The sequence below is a fragment of the Hyposmocoma kahamanoa genome, unplaced genomic scaffold, assembly GCF_003589595.1.
Source record: "Hyposmocoma kahamanoa isolate Upper Pololo Valley unplaced genomic scaffold, ASM358959v1 99705, whole genome shotgun sequence".
NCBI classification, from domain to species: domain Eukaryota; kingdom Metazoa; phylum Arthropoda; class Insecta; order Lepidoptera; family Cosmopterigidae; genus Hyposmocoma; species Hyposmocoma kahamanoa.
The window spans coordinates 151,541-168,227 of NW_020656003.1; the positions used below are offsets into that span (position 1 = coordinate 151,541).

The following is a 16,687-nucleotide window of genomic DNA, read 5'->3' on the forward strand; positions in this document are numbered from 1 at the left end:
ATCTAGGTATGTACTTGAAGATCTTTGCCTTTCCGCAAGGAAAGGTACATAAATAAATTATCATCAATAATTTCAACAACTCGACTTTTTTTACTTAAATAGTAAACGGAAGGACCCTGGGTCAAAGCAAACTGAAATGTATTGTGCAACTAATAGTTTTTGCTAGGGCCTTTCCGTTAATTCACCAACTGTGGATAAAATATCATTGGTAAACACTCAATATTATCTGCCTGTCTAGCTCATTCCCAATAGGTATAGACTGTTACTATGGTACGGTCAAAGAGTATCAGTACCGCAGTACCGTAGACACTAAAACAAAACAACACTACAACACTCAAACAAAACCTATCAATATTGATAGTGTTTTGTTTTAGTATTGAATTTTCAGTTGCTGTGAATGTTCTTGTCTATAGATTGAAGTCGTTGGTTTTCACCATCAACTTTAATTTGTTTTGTGTCCATTTCTTCTTATAATTATTTCATAAACTTGTGGGAAGACATTATACGTTTTATCTATCTTTTTACCTACAAAGGCTTGAAGCTAAGCCGATTATCACACTGCACCGCGACACGCGGCGGAGCGCGAGACGCGAAATCACGCGCTCGGTGGCGGAGACGCAGATCTGCATCAACGCGCGGTTTAATCTGCGCGGAACAGCTGTCTAGCGGCCCCGCGTCACTTAAAGTACTCGCTTCGCAGTTGATCGTATGTGTAGCCGAGATCCTTCTTTGGCAATAATGGTTAATAACACAGAACTCATTCAGGAAGCTGCAGTTATACTGTCTATTTGATTTTTGTTTACTCAAATAAGAAGACACCGAAGATATTGGATACATCCCTTTTTACGAACCAGATCGATAAATGGATAATTTCAACTTTATTACAAAGATTTAATAAAATATATAGATAAATTTGGTATATTTTCAATAGCAAATATAAATTTATCGACGTCGAGATCTATTGTAGAAAACTGAACATGTCCTTAAGCTTACAAATCTGCGCGGTAGTGCGGAGCGCAGTGTGCCATACCCTGCAGTTCGCCGCGCCCCTCCGCGCGGGACGCGGTAAAACCGCGCGCGCCGGAGAAGCGTTGTCAGTGTGTTCGACGGCGCGTGTTTTCCATACAAGCTGAGGTACAACGTTAAAAAACGCAGCTCTGCGCTACGTCGCGCGGCGCGGTGCAGTGTGATAATCACCTAAAACTTCCCTCTTTTTGCGACGCGACGGGGGTTAAGTCAAAGCTAGACACGCTCTTGACTAATTGGGTTGACAAAATGAAAACAATTTAACAAATAAATAAAATAAAACACATTTAAGTACATTTAACTCTTTAATCATCGATATTGCGCGCGTATATTACTTGTAGAATAAAGATGAACATGATAAATATACTTTTACTACAATTATCTACAACTCATGGAAACTGTATTCCATTCGCTCGAAAAAGGCAGTGGTTAAAGCAGGCAAGTTACTTTAGAACTCTGGCTTAAAATGGTGGCGCTAGTATCGACTTTTAACATCACTATTCGTGATGTCCGTAGAAACAATTAGTTCTAAACTGCTGCCACATGCTGAAGTTTGAAATTCAACTTGCCAACCTTTCTTTCCACGGGATTCTAGTTCTGCATTAGCAGTATCACTTGTCACTTAACACTACATAACGAAGACCTAAATATGGCTACATCAATCAAGATCTACACGATTTTTGTGCATAACCCTGATAATTGGTTTCTATACAAAATGTTTCAATAATTTAAAAATGTTTAATGAATTTAATACACCATGAATTAAATTTTTAATGATTTTTTAAAATGAATCGGTTAATCTCGAGTTTTTAAACTAATAAGTTTATATATTCGCTAACGTCCCGTGAGCACAAATTGACCGATGGATATATCAAAAACCACATTGTGCAAAAAGTCTATAGAAAAAATGCAAATTTAAAAAATGTTTAATGCCTTTGGTTTTTGAAATATCCAATAATAAGTGGTATAAATGGTAAAAATAAATGGTATAAAACCATCAAGTTATTGCTTTAGTGCAGACCTTCAAAAAGAGAAGATGACTTTTGCCACAATGTTCTTGTTGTCAGTAGAACTTAATCTTCAAAATTACGCAACGTGTCGACGTTCAAAATATATTGTTTATATTAATGACTGTATGGGGACAAACGAGTAGCAGGATGAAATGCGAGTCACGACCTTCAGCAGTGAGAAAACGATTCAGAAGAAGAATAAATTACAATATATTTTATAATAATCGACACATTCCATTTAGACAAACTGCAATTTTCTTAGATGAATGTATTTTTAAAAATTAATGATTCCACCGTATTATGGCAACGAAGTTTTATAAATATAAATTTAGGTGTTCGCGCCTAAGCTTGAACCACATTTGAGATAACAACCCTTGTAACTCAGTCATAAGGTTCACAATACAATACTCCTGGCGCCATCCACTGCATGTTAAAGGAACAGACACCTGGCACCAGCGCGAGGCTGTTGACTTTTCAGTACACTTTTGTAACTCAGCCGAGTATCACGTGCACAACGGAATAAAAAATATTTAAAACACGATGACCTCACCGCTCAACAATTAATCACGTTTTTACTACAATAGGTATAGTTTAAAACTAGAAGAACATGAAAAGTGAAATAAATTAATATCCCAATATTATTCAAACATATTTGGTGCAACGAACACCTTCGGTTAGTTACGCACAGCTACTTGAATGTGTTGCAACGGTGCCTCCGGGTGTACACCGCGGATTTCATCGTGCAGATTGTTGCAGTAAATGTCAGCGGCCAACTCTTCAATTCCGATTTCAGGTTCAGACTTGGCCTGTTTCGTTGCTGCGTCTACTTCGCTACGTACTTTAGCGTCGATTTCCTGTAACAAAAATATTAGTATTCATTTTGTTTTATGATATCATGCGATGGGACGAGCAAGTCGTGCGCTTGTGGTAAGCATCGAGTATATAACCAGAAATAGAGACGAAATGTCATTTAATTTGTTTCAAAACTATTCTGCCATATCATTACGGTGACAACTGCACTCCGATTGGCCAGCCCGAATTCGAAACAATTGACGGGGGTCGTCAACTGCTTCACTTCAAAACGACCACTTAAACTTGAGTTTTGCTATAATGAAAAAAAATTAAAAATTACATAATTTAATATTTAATTACCGATGAGATTCCTTTTGTTTTGTAATTAGATGTTTTGCTGTTTTTCCCACACCACCGAATGGAACAGCACCCCAGTTGTTGGCGATGTACTATTTCAGCTTTTTAATTTGTGATTTCAGCGCAAACAAGAGTTGATATTTAAAAGTGATATCAGAACCATTTGACTGATGAGTTGCCAGGGATGGATGGCCCTTATTTCGTCTCTATTTCTGGTTACATACTCGATGGTGGTAAGCGACCACCCATAGTAATTACAGTGCCACTCAGAGTTTATCATATCCATATCCGTACCGTAACTCCCTATACCATGAGTACCAGAATAACGGAATACACTCCGGGCACTACCCGGAACACCCAAACAAGTTAAATAAAATAAAATAAATTTCCCACAGTACAAATCGAAGTCGTCAATATACTAAAGCCACAATTTGAGGGTCAAAAACTTACGAATACAAGCCATATTTTTTTTATGTCTATTACATCTTTCATGGCCATGAAAATCCTTTGTGTCAATGTTTCACTTAATTTTGTACTTAGTAATAAAAGGTTATATTACCTTAAGTTGATCGGGCGTAACGAGTTCGTTGTTGATAATCCTGTCCTTGAAAGACGTGATGGGATCTCTGGTCTGGCGCACTTCTTGAACTTCGTCGCGCGTGCGGTACGACGTGCCTGGGTCGGACATCGAGTGACCACTGTACCGGTATGTCTCCATCTCCATTAGCAACGGGCCTTGAGAATTAAACGCAAACCTTGAAAGCTTATGTCCAAAATCCACAATACTCTTCAGTAAGTAATCAATGCATAACTTCAAATACTTTTTACTATTGATTCGATATTTAACTGAACTAATACACTTTTAGTCGTAATTTAAAAACAAAAATTATTCCAATATCATCATTATCAATCTATTTATACGTGCCACTGCTGGACACGGGTCTCCTCTTAGGCGAGAGTATAGGCCATAGTCCGCCACGATGGTCCAATGCGGGTTGGTGACTTTACACGTTCCTCGACGTTCAGGTTTCGTCAAGATGTTTTCCTTCACCGGAAAGTTGGTAAATTTCAAATTAAATTTCCCACATACATTCCGAAAAACTCAGAGGCGAGCCCGGCCTCGAACCTACGCCCTCTGGTTGAGAGGCGGTAGTCAAACCATTCGGCTACCACGGCTTATTATATTATAGATATTCTAACACCTGAACTAAAACAAAAATAAAGATATTATAAGATGTCAAAGTAGCAGAAAAGCTTTTGCATTTCCGGTAGTGTATTTTTAAATGGAGGCCTTTTTACCTGGCGACATCACATACAGGCATTTAAATTGGCGAACGGCTATGGAGTGGAATTCCCTGCCTGCAGACTTGTTCCCTGAACGTTATAACTTGGGCTTTTCAAGGCGAGAGTGAATAGGCATTATTTAGGTGTGCATGCTCCATCGTCGACCTCATCGCCACTTTCCATTAGGTGAGATGGAGGTTAAATGTGCACTTATATTTTATATAAAAAAAACCTTCAATAAATAACAATTCAAAGTTCGTGGAATTACATCCATTTGCCAAGTTCTATTTAAATCGGTTACAGGAAAGTGCGCGATATCCCCTAATTTGCCATATTTAACATACATACAAAAAAAAACATTCGAATTGAGAACGTCCTCCCTTTTTTGAAATCGGTTAAAAAACAAAAAATAATGAAACAAATAGAACATTATTAAAATCACCTTTCCCGCTGGTGCAATGTTCTATAGCGAACTTGGTGGCCTCTCTGGTGGCCAGGACATCCATACCGTCCACCCAGATGCCAGGCACGTAATCGCCTCGAGAGTAATAATCTGTACTTGCTGACGACCGGTCCACACTAGTACCCATGCCTGTAACAATTATTACGTATTCTCATTATAATTGGCACAAAGATTGAACAATCAGAAAGAAACATTCCTTCAGTCCAACTGGACTCGAACCAATGTCTGTTGCCTCATCGTGGCTACCGCTCTTACCAACTGAGCTACAGATCAAGTCAGTAGATCTCACGAATACCTTAAGGTATTTGCTACAGATTTTTGTACTGAATTTAAACGACACAAACGACATGAAACTTATAAAAGTTTCTTCATTCAGCCAGGTACCTTTACCAGAAGACTGAAAAAGATCCCGCTATTACCTGTGTCGGTCGATCAATTCTGATAACCAGGGTCGATCATGATCCATGCGTAATGTGACCGGGTCAAATAATTCGATCATATGTTCGATGCTTTAGCGGGCCACTCGTCCCTCACGATACTTCCATATGGCGTTTAAAAGTGTCAAATTATACAATTGACTTTTATTCTTTCCTGATGATATATAATCTGTTTAAAGTTAAATGTATCATTGTTAAAAATGTATATAAGACGCAATTACGTGTATCGCTTGAGTTTTAGCTTTTGATCATTTTCTGTTCTGTTACATTGTTGTTACTATTATTTTTTTAACTATTTAAACAAATCACTTTGTAAAATTATTTATTAAACTTTTTTTTAATTAATCGTTTTGGATTTGGAAATCGTAATTTTACACTAACCTAATACTAAGACTAATTTTAAAATGCTGTGTAGGCAGACTGTTTTTGGAATGTGATCTGGGCTATTAACATATCAAACTGTATCTGCTATCATGTAATGATTACATTCGGTTTGTGTACCTTTAAAATAAAATAAAACTACACTTAGGACATTAAAATTTCTTTCTAGGAAAAATAACTCCTACAAAACAAAAAACTTACACACATCAAAAAAAGTTTGCGATCAATAGCATATAGCTCCTATAATTCTTTAAATTTAACTTTATCAAGAAAAAATCTATGTTGTATGCTTTCTTTAAATAGGCATACCCTGTTTGAAATTAAAATATAAAACTATTTTTTATTATTTATTTTAAAAAATTGAGTCATTAATCATAATGTAATAGTGATAGAAATTTCATAGAAAGAAAAAGACTGTTTAATTAAACTTAAACAACAATTTATTATTAAAAGGTGTGAATTCAATATAAAATAACTCCTCCCCTGGCTCGAATACATGCGAAGATCCTCCTGGGCATGCTGAGGATCATGTTATCCAGCATTTCCTGGGGTAACCTATCCCATTCTTCAATAGCGGCTTCCCTGAGCTCTGGAACTGTCTGGGGACGTGGCTCACGGTTCCATACTGCTCGTTTAAGAGCATCCCACGCGTGCTCTATTGGGTTTAAGTCGGGCGAGCCGGCAGGCCAGTCTAATCGTGTTATATCGTATTCTTGAAGAGCAGCATTGACTCGTTGAGCTCGATGTGCGGGCGCATTATCATCGACCAGTACAAATTGGTGCCCATGGTTTACTCGGAATGGTCTGACGATATCATCAATAGCAACTGCTTTGTACATGTCTGCTGTCATGAAGCCCCGATACGGGATCAAAGGCGTTCTAGCTCCAATCATAATGCCACCCCAAAAGGACACCGATTTTCCGCCTTGCTGAACTGTTCCAGTGGCAGTTCTTTGTCTTTCACGGTCGCCTGGTCTTCTCCAGACACGGACCCGTCGGTTATCTGGATGAGTGCTGATTCGGGATTCGTCAACGAAGAGACAGTTTTGCCAAATGTTTTCGTCCTTACCTTCTTCATTTTGCCGAAGTCTAGCCCACTGCAATCTTCGTTGTTGACGTTTGCCGGGAATTGAGCGGAGCTCACCAAGACCTCCGTGCTCGTAATCCAGCCTGGTGCAAGCAATTGCGAACGGTCTGCGTGCTAACTTCAAGCCCAGAGGCGGCCCTGACTTCTGCTTTTATTTTAGTGGCGTTGATTGTTGGATCACGGGCTGCCAGCAATCTAATATAGCGCTTTTGGGCAGCTGTCAAAACAGTTGGGCGACCGCTGCGGGGTCGGTCAGCTAAATTCCCCATTCCGTGATACCTCTGCAACGTAGCCACGACACAGGATTGGGATATAGCAAGTCTGCGTGCTATTACTCTCGTGGTGTATCCTTCTTCCCTCAAAGTTACTATTCTAGCTCGTAAAACCTCTGATTATCCTCTTGGCATTTTTTCAATCACAACTTTCCGCGAAAAATATCTTGAATCGCTTATAATTGACTAAATCAGATTTCTGAATGAGCGTAAGCTAGGACTGAAAGCCTTTTTATATGAAAAAACAATTGAACGGGGTCATTGTTTTATGTTCTAATTTATTTTTAAATAAAGAATCTAAAAAGAAGAAAAAATCATAATATAATCTACAGTAACAAAAAAGATTTCAGTTTTTCGAAGTGATCGCAAACTTTTTTTGATGTGTGTATGAGCATTCAAAATGACTATATGTGCAATCATAAATAATCATAACATACTGAAAAACAGATTAAACTTACAAAATTACCATGTAATGGACACTATGCCAGGAAACAATTAGGATGAATGATTGATAGACTCATTGATCCATTGACCCCTTGATCGTATAGCTTGATTTTTTGGTTCCATCGAATGAAGGCTTTCTCGAACGAATGCTCTATCAAACAATGTTCGACCCAAACGAAGAATGAGAAGACGAACCGTGTCGTTGGTGGGGACTTTACTTAATAACACCATATGTTATATAACATCATATAGTAAAAAACACATCATGATATCCAGTAAAGTAAATGTTGCATGGATTTCAATTTATAATTATTTCTCATTCTGCGCTTTATTTGGACTTATATTTTACTAGCAAAAATATAGCAAGTTGAATTGCAAACGAATGCTTACCATATCCATTGTTCTCGCAAACAAACACGCAAGGTAAGTTCCACAGTTTGGCCATGTTGTAAGCCTCAAAGAGCTGTCCTTGGTTGGCTGCTCCATCACCGTAAAGAGCAAAGTTTACACCACCATCTTCTTTATATTTATGGGCGAACGCTACACCTGCGCCTAATGGCACCTAAAATATTTTAAAAAAAATCGTCCAGTTATCGATAAATCACGGTAGTTCCCTTTTAGCGTGAAACAATTTTAAATATATTACGGTGTCGATCGCGCAAATACAAACTAAATTCTATGCACATGACTCTTTCGATATCAGTGCGAGAAATACTTGATTTGAAAGATTGAGTTTGCCTGCTGCTTATAAATGTACGTGGACTGCACGTCTGCCGTTAATGCGTGCATGCAGTCGAAACTGCGTGCAGTTGAGAGTTCAATTGCAAACGTCGACTGTAGTCGATGTGAACGATAGTCCGAGAGTCAAAAGTAGCAGTTCACATTCTTAAGAGAAAATATGATTTGTTTGTGTTTGAAACAACTTCATTTTTAGTAGTAACGGTAAAACTTGAGGGTTTAACCAATTTAACGGTAAAACGAAACCGCGATTGGTGAAATTTTTCTCGACGGATTTATATCATTGGCAACCATGTTTACATTTTTGATCGCAAATTCTACCATAAAGTATAGTCGGAGATTACAGACGTGAATTTGTTGACTAATTAAAATGGAGGATTTCGATATTGATGTGTCTATTACCTTAACAGTAAGTAAAGTCAGCAATTGGACTCATAAATGTTCTGAACAGTTGGTATAGCGTCTGGCACGGTAAGCTAGAAGACGTCAGTTCGAATCCGGACGGATCGAAGGAATTTTTTCCGAGTGTTTGATCTTTGTATTAATAATTATGTAGTAAATTACTTTAAAAACTATACTTATTTTATGTGTAGAATAAGTTAACCTGTGAAATGAAGTGAACTAGTATCTTGTCTGCTAATAAGTGTTGCATTAAAGTGTCGCCAAGGCGCCTTTTTAACGGAAAAATAAATTTTTGTTAAAGCAAGTGTTTTTTGTTTCTTCAAAAAATTAAAGCTTTGGCTTTACCAAGGAAAATTTTCACGCCTCGCCACTGATAGGTTCCCAAACTTTTTCGCTTAAAAAAATTCCACCACTAAAAATATTAAAAACACATATTTTTTATATTAATTTAACACAAAAAAATCACTACATATATACCTATATGTAGTGTAGTTTATATAGATAATTCAGGTTTTCTTTTTTTCAAGTGCGGTAGCACCCCCGGACAGCATCAAGGCCCCCCCAATAGCTTCAGAGGCTCCATCCGCCTCCCTAGGACTCTTCAGCGCCTTCTGGTGGGCAGTAGGGACCACTTTGGGAAACTATGTTCCAGAGAATAAACTACCTTATACCATTGCCACACTAACAAATTAAACTGAAGAGATACGATAAGAATATATCATAAGCATGATACTTTTATCACATAGCAAAACAAATAGATGGATTTATCTTTCAAATTTTATCAATATATGACAGATAGTTTTTCACTTTTGGGCAAATATATGCCTCAGCCAGAGAAGGTAAAAACAATTGGAGCTAAGAATTTACAATTCTTTTATTCTGTTGGTCATGACTCCAATTGTACAATTTTATTGGTCAATTGTTGCTGGCTGTAATAGATGTATAGGCCTTGAATAAGTCACCCTAATTATATAATAATAATAATAATCATATCGTTCGTCGGTTTTTCAACGTGAGTCCCTGATCTCGGCCGACAGTACCATTACCGGGGAATACCATCTCTCCCATTCAGAAATTCTAAATTCATCTTTTTAGCTATGGAAGAGATATAAAAAAGATATCCAAAATAATAATAATAATCATCATGATAGATACCTGTGCGCCAACAATGCCATTGCCACCATAGAAGTTCCGTCCATACAAATGCATAGAACCACCTTTACCACGGGAGCATCCACTCTTACGGCCAGTCAACTCAGACAAAACCCCAACTGCACTGATTCCCATGAGATGTGTCCATCCGTGACAACGGTATGCTGTTATCACTGAGTCCACATCTCGCATTGCTGCACGCATACCAACTGCTACAGCCTCTTGACCTGTTTTAAAATTGAACCAATTGAATGAATTGTCTTAAAACATCTACACCACCAGAAGTACCCACTCTTTTGGATAGTAGACCACATGCCAATTTTTCCAGTTTTGTGTAGCCTCCCCGCCTTTATAATACGGATTTTGTTTCAAATTTATCAACTTTAAATGTGTTTTTGACAGCTGTCACAGTGCTACTCTAATAAGTTTACATGAATCTTAGGGTCGTATTCTAGAACTCTACTCAATGCTCAAGTCAGGATTTGAGCAGACTTGAGTATGATTTCAAGCACTGGAAATACGACCCTAATGGCAAGGACTTGAGTATGATTTTCAGTGCTCACTGCAATACTCGAGTCCTGATTTGAGTATTGAGTAGAGTTCTGGATTGCTCAAGTCAGGATTTGAGCAGACTTGAGTATGATTTCAAGCACTGGAAATAGGACCCTAATGGCAAGGACTTGAGTATGATTTTCAGTGCTCACTGCAATACTCAAGTCCTGACTTGAGTATTGAGTAGAGTTCTGGAATACGACCCTTAGAGGATGGAAAAAAATAAAGGAAAGGAGCTGCCCTATCTACGTAATAAACGTCCCTACCTAAAACACAAATGTCCACCACAAATGGCGGATTTACTGTTGTACCATAATCATAGATCAAATCAATATCGACATGCAAATGAAAGGCTTGAATGTTGAAACTGTTTTTTATGTTTGCAAATTTGTATAGTTTACTGTAATCAAAGTATGATTAATACTAGGCTATTATTACTAGGCAAGTAAGAGCCATTTTAATCAAAATTAAATATAAAGTTATTCACCAATAAATGCAACGATGGAATTGCATTATCATGTAATCTAGTTACATTCAAAGTTCTATTAAAATTTGACTTCAAAATGGAGCGATCAAATGAAAATGGCACTTGATCCAATGTTCATGTTCGGCAGTCCTATAATTTCCAACCATTCATATCAATCGGAGCCTTTCATATCAATCTGAATTTTCAATAAGTGTAAGCGAATATGACCCGTGTGTGTCAGACTCACAGACATCTAACGATGGACAAACATCTAAACAGTTGGACGAATCATCTGGACTTATCGAAATGAAAAGAGCACGAAAAAGTCAAGGAAATAAATAAAACTGGACTAGGAACAGACTAAAACGTAAGAGAATGCGCGGACAAGAATATTCATCAATTAAAAGAAAGGAAAATGAAAGCACTGTAGGAACGGAAAAAGAAAAGCAAGAACTTTACAATCCAGATTCTGAAACGTGTGCAAGAAAATTTGGTAATCAATGCAACGAAATTACAGAAGCAGAGAGAAAGAACATCTTTGATGCTTTTTGGTCGCAGACATGGGAAGAAAAAAAGCGTATGTGATTGCAATATTATCGCTTAGGCAAGTAAAAGCGCCAACTGCCGGTACGCTGTCTCGACGAACCAACACCCTGCACAAAATATAACGATTTACAAGGTTTGAAACATATGATTCCTGCAGACTATCATAGTTTTTATAATGATGTGCCTCACGAGTGATGGACTCTATTACGAACTTAATGAACGCACCTAATTTCTTTCAATGTTTATCTGTATTACCTACGTAATAAATATTAAGTTACATTAACAAAATCGGTTGTTTAATTTAATTATTAAATCAAGAAATTACAGTTAATTGTGGTAATTTGAAAGCAGTAAACACGCAACTTAAGCGCAAAAGTAATTGAAATTAGCGGTTACCACAATTCAACAAACTCGTATCTTAAAAAAATGCGTTTTATATACTAAATTACAGGCTGATTTCACACAACTATATCTAAATGTATACTTTTACCGATTCTTAAAACATTGCACCCAAATGAAAATCCTCAATGTGTAATAAATAAACTTAGAAGTTTTTTGCTTCTCCTGAACAATCACTCATTTTAAGATATGAGTTTGAGAAAGTAAGGCGAAGATATGTCAATATAACATGTCCTTTGGTTTCCATAGTCTAAAACATGAATAGTGGGGAACTTTACAAAAAAATACATGTCAATTTTCTACATTTATCTAACCACATGTCTTGTTTGTTATGAAATGTGTACTTCATACACAATCTGTATGTCTACAATAAGAAAAAGCATTATGTAAATAGGTACGTAGATACTATCTGTATAATGTGAACTATTATTATTTCATTTCTGGAAAGTCAAAACTTTGGTTACAACCTGCCTAAATGGGTTCCACTCTCGTAACCAAAAAGACAAACAGGATTATTTTTATACTTTGGGAATAATCGACCTGCACGCTTTTATTATATGTATATCATATTAAAACGACCATAACCCAGATTTTATTTCTGTATTGTTTCTTTTGTCATGATAATAAAATTTCCTAGTGACAGTTGAGAAAATAAAATGTATGTTCTGTTGCATATGTGTATGCAAGTATGTGGATCAAGAAACCAGAAAACAAAGATATTCTAAGACAGAGTGGATAAGACCAAAGATTCAAGCTATCTAGCCCCAAACAGACTATGTCCAACAACATGATGACGTGTCAATATTTAACCCAGATATAAGTGTTCCACTCCCCCATCACCAGTGTAGAGTTCTTCACAAAATTGCTTACAATTTGAGTGAATGAGGCCTATTTTAAAGATGGTCATACCAACACTTTCAGAGTGTCATTTCTTGACAAGTTCAGAATTATTTTGGACAGGCTGTATACTATACCTGAATACAAATGACAGAATCCTCTGATGATCTTTTCCTTATACAAATTGCCAGCTGCAGTCTCTAGTCTACGCAGCATTGCAAGTTTTGTATACATGTCAAGTGCGTCTTCTGAAGTGAGTGTTGCTGTTGTAGCTGGGCCCTTCTCCAGTTTGTGGAGTTTAAAGGGCTGGAAATAAACAAAAAATTGCTAAAACTTATGTTTATTCATGTTCTTGCTACTGTTCTATTTCTTTATTTAATATGGTTATTACTGTACCATCAGTAAAAAACACACTACTCAACTTACATTGATAGCTTTTTAACTACTCATTATGTGGGTAATTATGCATCTTTCTGTCTAACCACCACTGATCTAACTGCTATAGAACTGAAGATAATTTTCATGTATAATAGTCATCTTTTTCTTGTGTAATGTTTTATACATTTAGTTTAGCATTAATCACCCTGAACGGGAAGACAACAAATGGTCGCAAAAATTCAACTTTAAGTGGATATCACAGTGAAATTAAAAGAGCTGAATCTAAAACTGCAAGGCAAGGAAAAACCCAGGCTATGCTCTGATAGAACAAATGGTTTGTTTTGAAAAAAAAAAAAAAACTTAATTACTTTAGCAGAAGACATTGACAGCGGTGAATGACTTCATTTTGAAAATCTAAAGCAATATTGCAATAAAATCAATGCAACTATTGACACTTCAACACAGATCAAAATCAAAAATACTTTAAATCAAATACCTTTATTTAAGCAAGTACTCTTATATTGGCAAGAAAAGTTTTAGTGGCTCTTTAAAAACTGTGACATTTTGTAAATTGTAATTTTTGGTTCTTCCAACTCAAAAGGTTGCCGAAGCCAGGTATAGGTAATTCTTTGTAACTTCCGAGTTATAAAAGTTTGTGTTCAGTATATTTTCAAACAAATTTCGATTCTGTTTCCACATTTGACCCTTAATTGAAGTTTGAAGTATTAAATAATATAATTTTCGATCTTTGAGCAAAAACCCAGTGTAAATAAGAAACCCATGTTTATTTACCAATTACAAAGCTTTGTTTACATAGACGTATCATACATCCAGTGCGAACGTCAACACAGCTACACTTGCCACATTGAAGGTTGGGTTATATAAGGGCGATGGACTAACTCATACTACCTGCTTAAGGTACTTTATGTGAAAAAAAACTTACCTTAGAGACTGACTAAGGAATTTATCAGTAACATGTTATTATATCAGATTCTAACAACAGGTACTTACTTTGGTTTCGAATGTAGCTTCATTTTTCGTACTGTATTTAGCTTTTGACGATGTTACGACTGGGGCGGCCGCTTTCTAAAAGTAGAATAAATTGATTATACAATAATTACAAATGGTAGAGTATGCAGTTGAAAAAACCCAAAGGATCAAGACATTACATACCGTAACAGTGTTTCCGGATAGAATCTTAGCGGCAGAGGGGATAATTTTACTCATCTTAGCTATTAATCTTTCAATGACACTCAAGGTCATATAGTGATCCAAAGTTCGGACCACTCAATAACAGAAAAAACAAGGAAATTAAAAATATATTGGCTTGTGGCCGTCCCAGTCTTTAGATAGATAAAGATTTCTCTAATTTATTTTCAGTTTCACTTGACAAGATACCCGACGGTACGGTATGTACGTACCAAACGACATTACATTGACAGGTGTCAAACAAATATAGGACAAATAGGTCAAACATTCGCGTTTTGTTGTGATTAGGTACTATTCTGTAATGAAATGATTAGATTGTATGTTGGGTCATGAAAAAATTTCCATTTTGAAAACATCTCATTTTACAGAAAAATAAGTATTTTCCGTATATATTCCAATATTTTTCCTTTAATTTTCCACATTTGACGTTTTCCAAATTTAAAATGATTTAATGATTTATTTCACAACAGCGAAAAACCTCCAACAACCACAACACCACCTTCTGTTGGCTCCATCGTTTTCGTTCAGTAACTTCAACTTTTGATTTGAATGTTAAAAAATATTTATTTTTCTGAAAAATATGATTTTTTGAAAGTGGAAATTTTTCCATGATGACCAACACTATCATTGCATGCATCATTGACCAACCATTGGTCGAGAGTATAAAATGACAACTGATGTCATTTTTTAGACCAATGAGCTGTGAGTAATTACATTTTAACAGAACGTAAAATGTAAAAAAGAGATACCTCATGTATACCTATAAAATTTTATGCGCTATTTCACTTTTACTACTAATATTAACTAATATTTAGGACAAAGAAATGCGAATTAATAAAAAATGTCGTTTCATTGTGGATGACGATTACTTGCAATTGATATGTTATGATAAAACATTGAGAAACGGCTATAGATCATCATTTTGCTTTTGCAACGATATTGGTAGGAAGTGTTTTGTATTTGTGCGCAGTTATTTTTTTGTGTAGAACTATGGAGTTTCCTCATATCGGGAAGAATTGTTGCTACAAATCTTGCAACAGACTTGGTAAGATCGTTGAGTGCTAACTTCTACAGTAATTGTCTTTTTTCCTCACTTAATTAAACTAAGTTTGGGCTACAATTAACTTTTTTAAATTAAAATTACTAAGCGGAAAACTCGATGCTGGCGGAATCTAAAGGGTAGCGCCATTAAGCAAAAAGAAGAATTTTTTTTAAAGAGTCCTGAATTTTTCGTTATCTGGCACAAGTTAACTGTTTCACACGTAGACCTCCATAAGAATATATAATCAATCACAGTCACTTCCGTATCTTCTAGAACCTCGCCGAATTTAGTAACAAATAAATGTGCGTTAAATTAGTCTTTCATTTATTTAACCTTCTCTTTCAGATTTCCTGCCCATGAAATGTAACGCATGTAAAGAAGTATTTTGGTAAGTAAACCATCTGTTTATATTTCCTATATTTTAGTGAAACGACTTCACAGTATACTGGTGCCAGGTTATATTGTCTTTGTGTTAAAGTACACAGTATTACACAGGTACAAATAAACTATTTTTCATTTTCATTTTATTACTATGGAATGGGGGTGCAGCATTATAATATAATGTGTTCTCTGGGGTACCATTCAGCATACCCAAACCAAACTTAATTTCCCGAATTCAATTGCACCACGCTTCTATATCCAGTGGTTGTAGTGCTAACTGTTGGGTCACTAAGTTTGTCACTAAGATTACATTACTTACACTACTAAATGTTAGGATTACATAAATTGGGCATAACATAAACTAATGAATATTGACTGTATTGAAAGTTATGATGTTTTATTATCATGATAGTTATTTCTTTTTGTGACATTACTCCACTAGTGTGCTATAAAATTATAATACAAAGATTGAACACAAAAAATTCTGTCAAACAAACAAACAAGTCCTGTCAGATCAAAGGAACTTTTTGATCTTTGTATTAATAATTATGATAGACTAATGAAATTGTGACAGTTGTAGTTAACCTTCTTACTGTATACAGGGTGTTTGGAAGGTCGATGCAAAGCTTTAATGTGAAGGTAGCATAGACTATTTAGAAGCATTTTAGGTAGGGTTGTCTAAGACGAAGTCTAAAAATTTTTTTTTAATTTAAATTTTAAGATTTTTTGAGAAAAAGCCAATAATTTTAGAGGTATGGGCTAATAAAGACCAGCTCAAATAATAACTCAATTATTTTTTATTTTATTTCAATAAAGTAATGTGCACACAGTCTAATAAAACATGTTCTAAGCATCTGTATCGTGGGAAATATTTTTTACTGGCTTTTAAAGTTTACGAAAATGATGAATAATTAACGAAACCGGTTTTTTGACGCCATTTAAAAAAAAATGGCAGGTGGTGTTTTTGTTCAAACACTTTTAAAAACATGCTTGGTTATTGCTGTTTCTTTTAAGGTATCATTTATGCAGATA

At 35.9% G+C, this 16,687-nt stretch overlaps 2 protein-coding genes across 2 annotated transcripts in view; one reads left to right on the top strand and one right to left on the bottom strand.

Moving 5' to 3' along the window:
* Window positions 1-2,171: 2,171 nt before the first annotated feature.
* LOC113239248 (probable pyruvate dehydrogenase E1 component subunit alpha, mitochondrial) lies at window positions 2,172-14,381 on the bottom strand. Its single transcript, XM_026476167.1, has 8 exons — window positions 14,197-14,381; window positions 14,035-14,109; window positions 12,783-12,951; window positions 9,849-10,072; window positions 7,944-8,115; window positions 4,912-5,061; window positions 3,745-3,920; window positions 2,172-2,890 (listed from the first exon to the last, which is right to left on the bottom strand). Exons 1-8 carry the CDS (start codon window positions 14,284-14,286, stop codon window positions 2,711-2,713), a joined length of 1,236 nt encoding a protein of 411 aa, XP_026331952.1. The 5' UTR covers window positions 14,287-14,381; the 3' UTR covers window positions 2,172-2,710.
* An 826-nt stretch (window positions 14,382-15,207) lies between these two features.
* The window catches only part of LOC113239256 (AN1-type zinc finger protein 2A-like), a 9,947-nt gene continuing 8,467 nt past the window's right edge, over window positions 15,208-16,687 (top strand). The window contains exons 1-2 of the mRNA XM_026476179.1: window positions 15,208-15,277; window positions 15,620-15,662. Coding sequence (XP_026331964.1) covers window positions 15,223-15,277; window positions 15,620-15,662 — 98 coding nt within the window. The 5' untranslated portion in view covers window positions 15,208-15,222. The remainder of the gene's footprint in view (window positions 15,278-15,619; window positions 15,663-16,687) is intronic.

Bases quoted from the DNA above. Each gene is read 5' to 3' on its own strand.
- LOC113239248 (XM_026476167.1), bottom strand. From the start codon at position 14,286: ATGACCTTGAGTGTCATTGAAAGATTAATAGCTAAGATGAGTAAAATT. The intron at 12,952-14,034 runs GTAAGTACCTGT...GTTTATTTCCAG, and splicing joins AAGCTACATTCGAAACCAAA to CCCTTTAAACTCCACAAACT. The intron at 3,921-4,911 runs GTGATTTTAATA...TTAATTCTCAAG, and splicing joins ACATTGCACCAGCGGGAAAG to GCCCGTTGCTAATGGAGATG.